This window comes from Xiphophorus maculatus, chromosome 20 (assembly GCF_002775205.1).
Source record: "Xiphophorus maculatus strain JP 163 A chromosome 20, X_maculatus-5.0-male, whole genome shotgun sequence".
NCBI classification, from domain to species: Eukaryota; Metazoa; Chordata; class Actinopteri; order Cyprinodontiformes; family Poeciliidae; genus Xiphophorus; species Xiphophorus maculatus.
In genome coordinates this window covers 8,135,851-8,150,425 of record NC_036462.1, presented here as the reverse complement: position 1 = coordinate 8,150,425, position 14,575 = coordinate 8,135,851, and the positions used below count along the sequence as shown (strand labels likewise).

At 35.4% G+C, this 14,575-nt stretch overlaps 1 protein-coding gene across 3 annotated transcripts in view; it reads left to right on the top strand.

Moving 5' to 3' along the window:
- LOC102228039 (metabotropic glutamate receptor 4-like) overlaps nt 1-14,575 on the top strand; it is a 175,971-nt gene that overhangs the window by 135,952 nt on the left and 25,444 nt on the right. For all 3 annotated transcript variants that reach the window (XM_023325581.1, XM_005802228.3, XM_023325580.1), the window contains exon 7: nt 11,070-11,270. In XM_023325581.1, coding sequence (XP_023181349.1) covers nt 11,070-11,270 — 201 coding nt within the window. The remainder of the gene's footprint in view (nt 1-11,069; nt 11,271-14,575) is intronic.

Here is a 14,575-nt window from a genome sequence, read left to right as displayed (position 1 = left end):
ACGAACATTAATCCCACTATAAAGCATATGCACTGCATCGGATTTAGCCATAGGCTAATTTCCACCTGCAGTCCTCAAGGAGGGTAAAACACAAAACGCTTATAAAAATAGAGACAAAGTGAAATTTTAACAACATATCTTCATCCACCACCAACAACAAAAATTTCTATGGTTAAAATATAACATTTAAAAATAAAGAATTAAAGATGTGCTTGTACATACAATAAAAGTATTCATGAAGCTTAATGTTTTCTCCCCTTTGGTTATGTTAAAGCAAAAAATGTCAATGTATTTTACAATTATTATTAATTATAATATATGCTTATTTATTAATAATATAACAGCACACAAATATGTTCTTTATCTAAGGAATCCATACCACTTATCAATTAAGTGGTATGGATCCTTTCGCAAAGCAATATAAACAGTGTTGGAGAAAGTAACATTATATTGTGTCCAAACAAATGCCTTTTTTAAACGCGAGGGGCGCACGTCCCTTTCACACATAATTATTGCAACTCCCATGCTCCACCCCATCAAGTTTTCTTCTAGGACTGCTCCATCCGTTTTCATATGAAATCTGATTGATTAACTGGTCCTTGTTAAAAAAAAAACAAACAAAAAAACATTGCCAGGGCATGATGCTGCCAATACAAAAACATTTCAGCTCTGGATTGTGTGATCAGGGTGATGTGCAACTTTATTTACCCCCAAAAATATATTTTTTTTTCCATGAAAAAATCTAATTATTAGTTGTCCTGGGAAGTGCAGAACTAAAACTTATCATGATGACATGAGAAAAAATTGCCTGAAAAATTTTAGAATGTATTGGTAAAACCAAATATCTAAGCATTGTGTGGACCTGCTTAGAAAAAAACTAAACTCAACACGTTACTTGGTAAAAAGTTATTTCTCCTACTTTGTTCTCACTCTCACATTGAATAATTAATGACTACAACATTGCTTTGATACTGGAAATGTTCTGCGATGGAAAATATTTATGAACACAGTTCTCCTGAGGAGTGTCACAATACAATTAAGATAACTCCTGCCTGAAGCATACATTAGACTATCATTCTCAGAGTTCTTCATCTCTAAAGTCATGCACAGTGGAGGAATTTCTGATTTGATCTGCTTGATAAAATCCAGGTTTCCATTTGAGATGGAGACTAAGCTTTAATTCTCTTATTGAACTGTGACAGAGTCTTTGATTTGTATCAATCATACCTATATGCAACCTGTTTGCTGACATTATTCAACACATTCTCATAAAATCTGCACAGGAATTAAAAGCACTAAAAACTAGCATTGAAAGGTTCAGGACATCTGGCCACTTAAAGGCTGAAAACTTTACAATCATTCACTTAACATTAAACATGTTCATTTCAAAATATTCTTTTAAAAATGGGGGATTTTAGTGGCACTGCAAATGTTTTTGAGGGAGAGCACAATATGGACTGGAAAACACAAAACTAAGGCTGCCAGCTTTTCAGAGCAGCTTGGAATGAGAATTGCTCCCAAAGGAAAGAAAGCTGTGATTGTGGGTAGGAGACTGAGGTCCAAACGTATTTAGTCTCCCACTTAGAAACAACAAGGCTGCTTTAGATGTGTTAGAATAGCAATTCAGTCTTAAAAAGATTCAGCTCTGACGAAATAACAGTTGTGAGAAGACGACAATGAAAAATAAAATTATATCAAAGAACCTATGCTGGTTCTTTGATTTATTTATTTTTATATTTATTTTTATTCACCAAGTATTTTCAACTGATGAATGTAGGAAAAGAATCCTCATCACCAATATTCTAGATCAGCTAAGAGAGTCATGAAAACGAAACACACCCAGAGAATAGCGGTACATGGATGATTTAGCGGAGACTATAACTAAATCTCATTGGAATTCTTTCAATTCATTTTCAACCCCAAACCAGTATTGTGAATGTTTCTTTGATTTAAGGGGCGGGTGATGGGGTACAGATTTCTACCCCTTAATAATGCAGATGTTTTTTAGGTCCACGTTATTAAAGTATGCACTTTGCATTAAACTGTATTCACAAAAATGTTTTCTTTGTTAATAAAAAACAGTATCATGTATAAGAAAATTGATAAATTCCTGCCTTTTACAAGGATAAAGAAATGTCTGCAGGCTTAATAATGGTTACATGACATGCAGCAAATGGGTATACTATGTATGCAAGAAATTGGGCAATAGCCGATGATGTAAAAGCTTCTCTAAGGAGTAACATATTTCATAGTGGAATGAGCCACTACCTAAGGGCAGAAGGATAGAGAAAGAAAGAAACATAGTTGCTGCGGTAACCTCTAACATTTTAAGAAAGACTATGTAATAAGTGGAGTACTGTATTGTTAAAATAATACTTGCAGGGTTCTAACCTAAATCACAATATAGAACATAAATGTAAGGAAAAGATCAAACTATTACTGGAACTAAACCTACATAATTAGTGGTAAACATGAATATATCTATGTTCAATCACTGAAAATAATATTTTATGTGTATTACAGTATATTAAAGGGAAAAAGAAAAATGCAAACCGTTTTTTACAATGATTAAATTAATCAAGTACAGTGTTAAAAAGTTGGTACCATAGCATACCTGCAACATGATGTTTTACACTGTTGACATCTGCACCCAAAGATCCTGCTTGGAGCTGATTTAAAAGGTTAATAAAATCTAAAATCATTTCTTACCTTAAAGTAAGGGGAAAGTAACGTGCAACACAAAAAATATTAAAAGTATAATTTGACAGTGTTGCATAACTACCATTGACCAGGAGGAACAGCACAATAAATCAATATCTTTAATGGACACAAAGTTGAACAATTACTGTCACCTTTCGACTGAAGGGCAGTTTTGTGGCTTGGAGTATTTGCATATTTAAGCTCTGTTTTAGAAGAGAATGCACTACTTTCAGAAAAACAAAAAGGAACTAAAACCCAACACCTTATTTCTGTAAGTTAAAGGCACTAATCACTGAATAACTACACCACCTGGAGCCAGATTTGCAAATACACAATCTATAATCCTATACACAGTCATGGGTATTTCTAAATAAGACTGAGTCATGACAGTATTCATGCAGTGTGTCCTTATAGGAATTATAGCATAGAAACTGAGATCAGTTTATCATCCCAGAAAACAGCATGAAAAGGAATAAAACATAGGATAACTCTTTGATGTAGCTTTCCCAGATGCGTGCATTTGTGAAAATGTGAATTTTTTCTCATTTGTAATAACTTTCAAGTAAATGTATACAGAAGATCAGGAACTAATTTAATTTTAGATCAAAAATGTCAATCACACACTGTCCTGTCTTGCTTATATGAGTAGGAATAAATTAAACATTTGATTCTTTTTACAGTGCAAACCCAAACCTCCCAGGGACTGCGTACTATGTAAGAAAAATTAAATGACAAAACTAAACATCATAATATGTTTGCTTTACAGCAGTTTATTATCAGGGTTTTGCCAAAACACAACAGCCTGTATGATATTTGTTTCACTAAAATAAAAAAACGACAGTGGTGGTGAGTGTTACATGACACTAGTTAATGGAATCTGTGCTGTGAAAATGTACATTACTCTGACTCAGGTTAGCTGTTGCAGGGCCGCAGGTAATTTCCTCTTCAACTATTTCCTTTTTACTGTTTATGAGCAACAAACTTATACATTTTAAGGACATCCAAAAATAGTTTTCCCATTAAAACAATAGATTAGCACTCCCATATTGTGTCTAAAAATATGTTAACTAAAATTTAGATACTATATTACGGAGCATGTGAAACATTTTCAGTCTTCTGATGGTTTGTTGTATTACAAGTTAAATATAACCAATAAAAGAGGAACGAAGTATAAAATGTAGCCCCATAGGGATAACCTGTAAGAGACTAAATATTTAGGAGACAAACAATGCCCTGTGGTAAAAATATGTGAAGGGCCAGAAAATGAATAAATTTTTTATTGCAGCAGGAAACAACTGAAAAATGTAGGACAGTCCAGCATTTTATTCAGTGGATAAAAATTCCCACTTAGGGAAATAATAGCTTTTAATAAAATGACTGTTTCTGCTAACAAATTCTATTAAAATAAATATGGATGAAACATATTTTTTACACTCAGTTGTCAACTGAGAAGAATATCACTCCAGCGTAAGAAAGTCTGCGAGGTCTAAAAAGTCTGCAGATCAGACTGTAATGAACTCTGTGTGTGTGGGCCTGCCTCTTTGTTAAAGGCTGTGGGATCCTTTTTATTCTGTATAGAATCATGAACTTTTAAAAGTAGCAACATATTTCAAATATAAATATGGCTTTTGTGAGAAGAATGGTCATTAGGTTGTCTTCAGAAAAATTCTAAATATCTGGAAAATCTCAAATTACATTGTTCAACAGACACTATCAGCTTCTCTCCATGTCCATTTCAGCTCTTGCACTTCAACCTTAGAGAAAACTTGTGAGATGAGCTAAAGAGAAAGAAATATAAAGGACTAAGGCACCGAAAGCCTTGTGAAACAATGTCCACTTTACAAAAAAACTGTTCAAGGGAGAGGTGCCAAAAGTTTAGCAATTCGAAAAAATTAAGTATTAATTGAACTTTGCCCCTACTGGATTATACTTTTGTTTTTCTCAACATTATTTGCTAATGTGGTAAAAAAATTATCTTATTTTAAGGCTATTTGCACTTCTTTATTATTAAAAGTTCCATTAAGAGTGAAAAGGCCTGTAAATTATGCAAAGCAATAATCTAGGCGTTTCCACTTTATCAAGTTGTTTGGTGAGAAGGTGAAAGACTCTTTAGAAATGCCAAATGCTCACCCCACACAATACAGATCTTCTAATGCCGAGTTTCCCTATTTGCTTGGTTTTGGGGCAATGAGAGTGAGTCAGATTTCTTTTGTAGCATATGTGTTGTTTCTGCTGAGATGAAGAGCGCTGCAGTGTCCCTGAGGCAGCTGCGCAAGAGCCACATGCCCTATCCTGCAGAGTTATCTGTGTCCGGAGGAGGTAACTCTGCTTCTTAGCATGATCAATGTAGATGCGCATGACTCACTATGGAAAGAAGGGGAAAGCCGTTCTTTTCCCTACGTGAAGAAGAGGTAAAACTGATATTGATTAATGCAGAGAGCAGAAATAAGGTGGAACTGAAACCAGTCAAACTGTGGACTCTGCTTTGCCGGTGCATTAATGATGTGGGAGAGCTGCAGAAAACAAAGCAACACAGACAAAGCGAACATGTGCTTTTCCATCCAACCATCTATTTTTTAAACCGCTTATCCTGAAGAGCCTTGCAGGGTGGCTGGAATGTTTCCCAGAATGCAGTGGGCAAGAGATAGGAAATATTTTGGAAAGCTTGTCGGATTTGTAACAGGAGGATTTTCTTTTGTATTGTAAAAATGAAATTCAGCACAGAACATGGTTTATCTATTTAACAGAGATACTGAAATGTAAGTTTTTGCAGCAAATCAGGGTAGTAAAATGCACCTGGTGTTTTTTGCAAGCATGCTCTAATATTAACTTATGTAAATCATTAAATTATTAGTATGTTGCACCCAAGCCTGTGACATAGAGGCTATCACCCTGTGGTGTAATGGAAGCCTGGATTGCTTTCATAGCTGCTTTCAGGTCATCTGCCTCGTTGGATCTGGTATCTCTCATCTTCCTCTTGACAACAGCCCATAGATTTTCTATGGGGTTCAGGTCAGGGAAGTTTGCTGGCCAATCAGGAACAGCAATGTCATTGAACCAGGTTTCGGTATCTTTGGCAGTGTGGGCAGATGCCAAGTCCTGCTGAAAAATAAAAACAGCATCTTCAAACAGCTTGTCAGCAGAAGGAAGCATGAAGTGCTCTAGAATTTCCTGCCAGATGGCTATGTTGACTGTAGATGTCAGAAAACACAGTGGACCAACACCAGCAGATGATGTGACACCCAAAACCATGAGACTGTACAAACTTTACACTGGACTTCTAGCAACATGGATTCTGTTCTTCTCCAGTCTTTCTTCACATACTGGGATCTTAATTTCCAAATGAAATGCAGAATATACTTTCATTTGAATCTGGATCTGAATCATTGCACAGCGGTTCTGAGACCCACAGAAGAACACAAGATTCAAGTATAACATACCAGTAACTTAAGGCATCTGTCAGTTTAAAGTGATGAACAGCGCAAGAGGAGGAGAAGAGAGTCCAACGTTGCATAAAGTAGAAAGTGTGGTCTCCGAGTTCAGTTTGTGTGTATGAGTATTACTGAATGACTCCTGTGAAAGCCAGGGGCCTGTTGTTGAGGGGGAAACAGAGAGATGAGCAAAGGAGTAAGAGCCTAAAGTTCAAATGTGTAGGGCAGTAGGACAAGATGGGAAGGCATAACAGAGAGAGAGCTGAAATTTCTGACAGAGTTCTGGATAAAGCTTTCGCTAAGAATGCTGGTTCTGGCCCAGAGACTGTGGAGTCTTTTTCCAGATGGCAACAGACAGAAGACACCATGAGAAAGGATAGAAGGAATCCCCAAATTTCCTGTGTAGACAGAAAGGCAGACACTTGATAATATTAAACGTCACCAGTAATGGGCGCAGACCACAACAACATGGCTACAGGCATCATTACATAAACTCAGCCTATCCATGATGTTATGTGCTTCATAGTGGAATAGCTGATCAGACTGGATAGGATTTAGCTATTGATCCTTTTTTCAAAGTTCAGAAAACTTATTTTGTGTAGTCCGGCTTGTTTCCAAAGACTGCACAGTAGCCAGTAGGGCTAGCCAGTTTGTATAACTTAGCCGAGCCCTGTTGGATCCCTCCATGATCTCTGAGGAGTGGAGTAAGTTACAAGACTATGTCTTCATCATTGTTTTAAATTAAGAATTAATACAAAGAATATTTTACAGGATTTTGTCTCATTATATTCATACACATGTACTGGCTTCTGAAAATATTGGTAATTGACTTAAGTGATATCCTGTTTTAAAAAAGAAAATGAAATTCCAATCAAATGATACTCTCTTCCCAGATTGATATTGTTCAGTAGATGCTTTTTTAAAAGAAGATGTATTTGTGTTAACACACACCAATCTATATAATTAGTCTAACAAGTTTACACTAATGATCAGTTAATAAGGTGAAACCAATAACTGGCAGGCAGCTTCTTCTTACCCACTTAATTAGAATCAAAGGTATCTCTATGTTTTCAAACTGTGCTTCTGCATTTGGAATTAGTTTTTTCATCATTCAAATAAAAAGGGGCAATAACTGTCACATGTTGCTACTATGACTCTGTCTTCACTTAATTTTAAGAACTGGCATAAGCATAAAAACGTGCTAAATGTGCTAAATAGTAAAATCTTCAAATTGAAGAGGCTGTAGGTTTTTGTTGTCTTGCTCTGGGTAAAAATTATACCATAAAAATCAGGGGGAGATATATTGGTTTAAAAAAATAAAATAAAAATAATAATTTAAATGGAATGGAAATGGAAATGGAACAAAAATGTGATTATAAACAAGACATGTATGACATTTGAAATACTGTTTGACAACCCTCCACTTATACTAAAAGGCTGTCCTAAAAAGTGCATACAACTCTTTCATGTGTAAAAACAAAGGCAAAGTTGGTATCTGATTCAAAACTATCACCATGACGATTCAGTAAGTCAGACCTTTTTTATCAGCAGCTAATTCAGAGAGATCAAGCCGTATGCTAAAGTCAGCTCCTCAGACAAATAGCAAGCTGTAACTCAGGGACAATTTTAGCTAGCATGAACTCTTGGATATTATGTACTGAGAATGATTTCAGCATCTTAATACCAAAAAGGTTGCAGGTTAAAATCTGAAGACATATTGCCCAACCAAATTCTTTGATTCCACTTACAGAAAATATTTTTGCTTATTCCCCAATTTGTTCAAATTTATCTATTCAGGAATACATAATACATACTGGAAGCTCTAAAATAAATTAATTACATAGTTTTTTTATGATTTAGTGTAATCAAATGTATATGCCAATACACCAAAGCAAAAAGTATATATATGTTTTTTTAGCTTTTCAAATATAAACATCAGTAACTTAAATCTTCCTGAAAACGTGTGATTTACCATTAATGTAATATTTGTATTTCCATTGAGACTTTTCATCAAAGTGAGGCTTAAGCTGCTCAGCAATACAAATGATTTATATACTATAGATAGATAGATCTTATTTTTCACACCAGATATAAATTTCCACATAGAAGATTCAAAGGAAAAATATAGGATTTTAAAAAGGTACATGTGGGACATATAGCAGTAGTGTCAGATTTATTAGAGAGGATACACAACTGTCTTGGCAGGGAAAGACTAGCTTGCCTCTGGCTCATCACAAGCTGAATAAAAAGGTCAAAAGTCTTTAGCCCACACTCTCTGTCACATGAAGTCTCGTGTGACTTCTCAGTGGAGAACACCCACACTTTGCCTGTGTTTTATGTAATCTAAAAGGGTTTCTCTGAAATGCCAGCCGGGGAAATGTGTGTAAGAGAGCCAAAATGCTGATGAGAGGGAGCTAAAGAGAGAAACAGGGGGGTAAAAAAAGGAAAATGGTCTTATGGAAAATACACAACAGAAAGTTAGTGTGGGTGGCCTGCCAAGCCTCCAAGGGAAATATCACTCTCACACCCACTGTGGCTCACAGGATTCCCCATGGCATCAGTGTGGCGGCCAAAACTGTGGCAATCTCTGTCCAATCAGGGGCCTGTGGCTCCTAATTACCGAGTCGTAACCTCCAACAATAATTCATGCATTTCAAAAGCTCATGAGATAATAGGGGACATTAAACCCCCTCTGGTGTGAAGCGAGGAGCTGGAGACACCGGGAATGAAAGACAGCTGACAGAAAGCAACCTTCTCAGATTCAGGGTCCAGGACTCTCTCAGATTAAAGTGGCCAATGAAAATCGCCTGAACAATAGGAAAGGGTCTGTTGAATGATGATAAAAAATCTGCTACGAAATGCTTTGTTACGGAATGATATTATTTACACCATGAGCCAGTCTCTCTTTACGATTACTACTGAATGGAGAAGAATTCTTCAAAATAAAACAAAATGTTGTTTTTAAACATATAAAGTGTAACATTTTTCTGAGATTGTCTGAGGGATACATTTGTACATTCACAAAACTCACTTTCCTTTAACTCTTCCAATCTATGGGCAGCCTGTTTCAAATCAGACTGCTGTGCTGTGTTAATGCCTGCTTTGCAAACTTCAGAAAGCAGCTCTGAAAGCCTGCCTTTCTCAGGCTCAGCACACAGAGCTTGGATCTTGATGTTGACCATTAGGAGAGAAGCTGCCCGCCAGGCTCCACCTCCCCTCCTGTATAATCATATATTAATTTATGTTACACTGTATAATCAAATACAGTGCAAGAGTTCTTATTTTCTAATTGTTGGATGCAATATTTGTCAAATGAATTCATTTATCAAGCAATTTATGTTTATTAATAATTACATCAGAAAATAGATATAAGCTTTTATTACATAGTTTTCTATATAATATAAGCTTCTTTGATATGTTAACATTTTATCAAGGTACTTTGTTATTTTAAATTATGTCATATTTAACACACTCAGATAGGAAACTATTTTAATCACTGTTGGTTTCACTTAACAGTTTTTGTAAATATTCCAATGACAATTCAGTTGCACAGCATTAGACAGTTGGTCTTTTTTGCCGAACATTACAATCATAATTGCAGAAATTTTAGCAGCATATCCCTTGTTAGAGTCTTATTAACTTGCAAAGCCTAATTGGATTCCATTTAGCAGTTTTATGCTGCTCTATCATTAGCTCATCCACAGTAATTAGTCTATTGTTAATCTGAATTGAACACACCTGATTTATTATTATTTTTTGTTTGTTTATAATCTCTTATGCACAGCAGAGTTACAATGTGAATGCTTCATGATTTGAGGCTTAGGGAGAGAAAGGGTGAGTTAGGATTGACATATTGTGTCTTCTTCACCAGCATTACCTTCTTCCAGCAATTAACTATCACAAAAGCTATGGAACAACTTGGCCAAAACATTAATCAACTCTTATCACCAGTTATTACATTGAGACTATAAGGAGATTATCCCTGTCCTAAGGATGCATGGCTCCATTTCTACTTTTAGTCTGTGCTTAATTGGAACCTGCCAGGTCAGAATTCACTCAAATTTGAACTAACATGAGGTTATTTAACCTGCTGACGCCACATGACATGATGTTAATAGTTAATGGCAAAAGAATGTCAGCCCAATATTCAATGGTTACAGAGAAGCTAAGAGGGAATTAGTTTTAGTTTTTTTTTAACTGATGAGATTTCCCAGAAGAGGAAAAACTTTCCCTCCAGATATTAAAATTGATTTGCTCCTCTGCAGCGATCCCAATGTTTACCTTCTAGCTAATTGCAAGAGGCAGAACCCATTCAGTGGTGAAAGAATAGGACTCACAGAGGAGAAATGCATTTTCTTCTACGTCTTTTGGATTATAGCCACATCCTTCATACAGGTGGTTCATTCCAAATAGCTTGCCCAGATTAGTCCAACTTGAGCTGCTCTACAATGAGTTAAAAGAGAAGTTTTACCAAATGTTGGCACACTTGAAGAGCATCGTTAAGTTGCTGAGTAAACAAGTCTCAAGATGAACATTTTCCTTCCTATTATTGCACAAAATTTGCATCTTGAAACAGGGTTCATTTCAGATTTCATGAGGTCTCTTTTTTTTCTTTTGTAACTGTGCATTTCAATTCTAATTTTAAAATTTTATGTTTTATGTCATTTTAATTTTGACAGAGAGAGAGAGCGAGAGATAGACTTATGCATATATGTAAAACTGGATTATACTTTTGTCTCTTGGAGACAGGAGAAAATCCACTATATGTTTAAATATGATCAAAATTGTATTTTGTGCTGTCAGTCCTCCCTAGGAAAACAACACCAAGATGAAAAATACTTCAAATAAGTAATTGAAAACAAATCCAACATGAATCAAACATGACTGTAGATACTGGAATAAATGGTTTGAATTTGCAAATGTCCTTGTGTCTTACAGATCAGGAGCGAATAGGAAAGGACTCGGATTTTGAGCAAGAAGGAAAGGTTCAGTTTGTTATAGATGCTGTATATTCGATGGCTCATGGCTTGCACAACATGCACAAAGAACTCTGCCCTGGGAAGGTGGGTCTCTGCACAAAAATGGATCCCATCAATGGTACCCATCTCCTCAAGCATATTCGTCGGCTAAACTTCTCAGGTCAGTTCCTTCAAACAAAAATGTCTTTCTCTGCTCAACGACAACAATGAAAAAGAAAAAAACTTTTTTTCATTTTGTTCTATGACCAATTCTAACATGTAAACAATATTTGCTGAAATGCTTTTTCATATCTTAACTCTGCATTTTCAAAGCCAAACTCATAAACATGTTCATTTTATATATTGGCACATATTGGCAAACAATCACATACCTATAAATAGTCACCTAAAATACTTTTTTCAATTAACGTGAAAGCGGTAAATGAGTGAAACCAATACATATTTCATAAAATTTAGGTAAAACATATTGCAACATTGCAAGCTGAAACAAGAAAACTACTGAAGGTTTTCAAAATTGCTTGGAGTACAATTTTGCAGTTACAAATAACTGAAGCAGCAGTGCTATAGAGCCAAATATTTGTATATATGTCTGTGATCTCCAACCTATTGATTCACACAAATTAATATCCTGCTTGCTCAAAAACTTCCTTGATTTGAAACAAGTAGGTGAAATTATCTCAAGATTATCATGATTGTCTGATTAGAGATGCTTGGAAAAGCAGCAAAACCTAAGAAACGCAAACCCAGAGAAAGCATGCTGTTATTTACTATGCTGATGGAAACCAGGTTAAGTCACCATGTGCCTTGCAACCTGTTTTTTCTGAACTTTCTCCAGCGAGTAATAACAATTTTAGTGTTTTTTCTGGTTTCTTCACAGTTTTTTCTCTCTCGTTTTCAGACTTCCTTTGATAAAGCTGTTCAGATTCTCTACACACTGCCACTATGACTGTCAAATATGTGTGTCATGATGTAAAGCAAAGTACCACTGCATCAAGAATTTCAGGGCTGTCTATTAGAGTTTTCATATTAATTAGTCAGAACCTCTTGGTGTAAAAGCTGCCACTGTCTCAAATGTAAACATTTACAATGATCTAAGAAAACAAGTTAGTGTATTATCACACTTCCTAGAAAACACAGCGCAGGAGTTAAGCCAGTTTTAGTGCAATGTGAACCAGCTGGTGCATTTATGACCTTATTGGATTTTCTCCTTGAGTCGATGACTGTTTACATGAAAAAAAAATCCTCAAACTCTCTGGCAAGTGTTACCACATTGAGTTAAGTACTATTTCAATATCAATGATATATTATGCCTAAATTTAAACACTTACATTTAGAACACAATCACAATCCCAGAGTAGACCTAGTTTTTACACGTTTTGGTCGATATCATTGTGTTTCCATAAATACTGTATGTTCTACCGGTAATTTCAGATAAAAAAAAAGATGGTGTTTGTGATAACCCTACCCTATAAACCCAAATAAAGCTAAGACCCGCTACCGGATAGGAATTGCAACATACACATATTAAGCCAGGGAGGTCTTATTATGTTAACCTTGACATGATGAAAGTGTTAGATGAAATCGCTCTGTATAAAGAATTACCAGGAGTTACTCAGTCGGGCACCATGAAAGTCATGGCTGAATTTCATGATTATCCATTTTAAAATGTCACCCTTGATGCATTGTGAATGAAAAAGTCAACTAATTTGGATTAAGATTCAACCTCTGGCAAACATTTTATGTTTAGCTCCAAAGGCAATTGTTAAGATGCTTGATGGCTCAAAGAACTTTGTTTATAGCCCACTGGCCTCATATAGATGGAAAGAAAAATCTAACTTCTAGTATTAGATTCACAAACTGCAAACTTAAATTAAAATGAATTTTTGCAACCAAAGACTATCAAAAACTGGGTAAAATATAAATTCCCTTAGTTGTAACTTCATAAAGCACTGTAGCTTGTGATTATGAAGGCTATTGGTGATGAAAAGAAAATCCATATTCAAAACCCTTTCATTTAATGGATAAAAGATGCCAGATTTTGAATGTTTTGCTTGACCTTATTCATAAAAATTCACAAGCAGATTTCCATCACAGGTTCTAGACTGTCCTGTTCTTGAGAGTAAAGTTTAGACGTAATATAATTTATCATAGCTTCCTGAAAAACGAGGCCTTGAGTCTGTACGTGGGAAGAAACCAGTTGAAAAAAAATCTATTATTTCAGCTGTTTGAAGTGCTTCATATAATCTACTTTATGGTGACATTGTTGGAAACGATATCCTTTCACAAGCACACAGTTTACTAACCTTCTCCTCCAGCATACACAAGCACCAATGTACAACTCTACTGACTTCATTCCCTTTATTTTTTGGCCTAATTTCCCTCCCTTCCTGCAGCATTACATTATACCCACTTATCAGTCAAGTTCACTTTCATGACTGGCATGTTAATAATTGACTGCTTTCACACAAAACGCACTGATCCAGAGTTCCATTATGTAGACACTGTTTTATAATGCTACGGGACTCAAGACAATTAAAATTCCTTACAGAGACTTGAGTATGCACTGTTTATACAGATAAATTATTCATTTGAACTCCTGCTCTTCAAGCTAATTTGTCATTCTAATATCTACTTATTACAGAATGTCAGTTCAATGTTTAATTCACATTTGAGAGGTGAAGGGAAACATTTTCCTTCAAATAACTGAGTGAGTCATTGTGCTGTCTTTCACATTACAAAAGATCAGGCACACTTTATTATGGTAATAAATGCTTTCATATATCAGACATTTTCATGTAATTTTTCTTGTTTAAAATAATAATACTTGATGTCACCTGGACTCATCCAGCTGCTGCTGCTCAAGCATAACACAGGTTACTGCCAATTAGAGACATCTTCCAATGTGATCCTGTTTTCACAAGCAGAAATTAACTTTGATTTTTAAGTTTTATTTTCAAGCCTGTTGAGCAATGATTTCACCACAGACCTAAATTGAATGAGTTATGAATTACTTGCATTATCACAAAGGAAATATCATACTAACACATGAAAATTGCAAAATAAATTCATTTTGTGAATGGTAAAGCATTTTATATTTGTCAATTAGTATGGTAATTGATGTATTTCTGAAATAATATTCAATATAGGTTGATTTCTTACCATCACATGTGACTTAGCTGTATGAGCTTGGTGAGAAAAAAATCACACAGAGTAAATAGTGTCCTTCAAAATAAACTATTGAGATCCCCTTAATGTCCCAGATGTACCAGCTGAGCAGCTCAGAGTCCCACAGCACAGAGCAGGAAAAAACTGGAGATGGGATGTTGTTCACAACATGCCTCATTGTTGTATTAATGCCATACAACAGCTTCTGTGTTCTCCTGTTAGTCCTAGACAAGCATTTTGATAAGTAGGTGTTTAGATTAGTGGTGTATACTTGATTTTTATCTAAAGTACTCCTGTGAG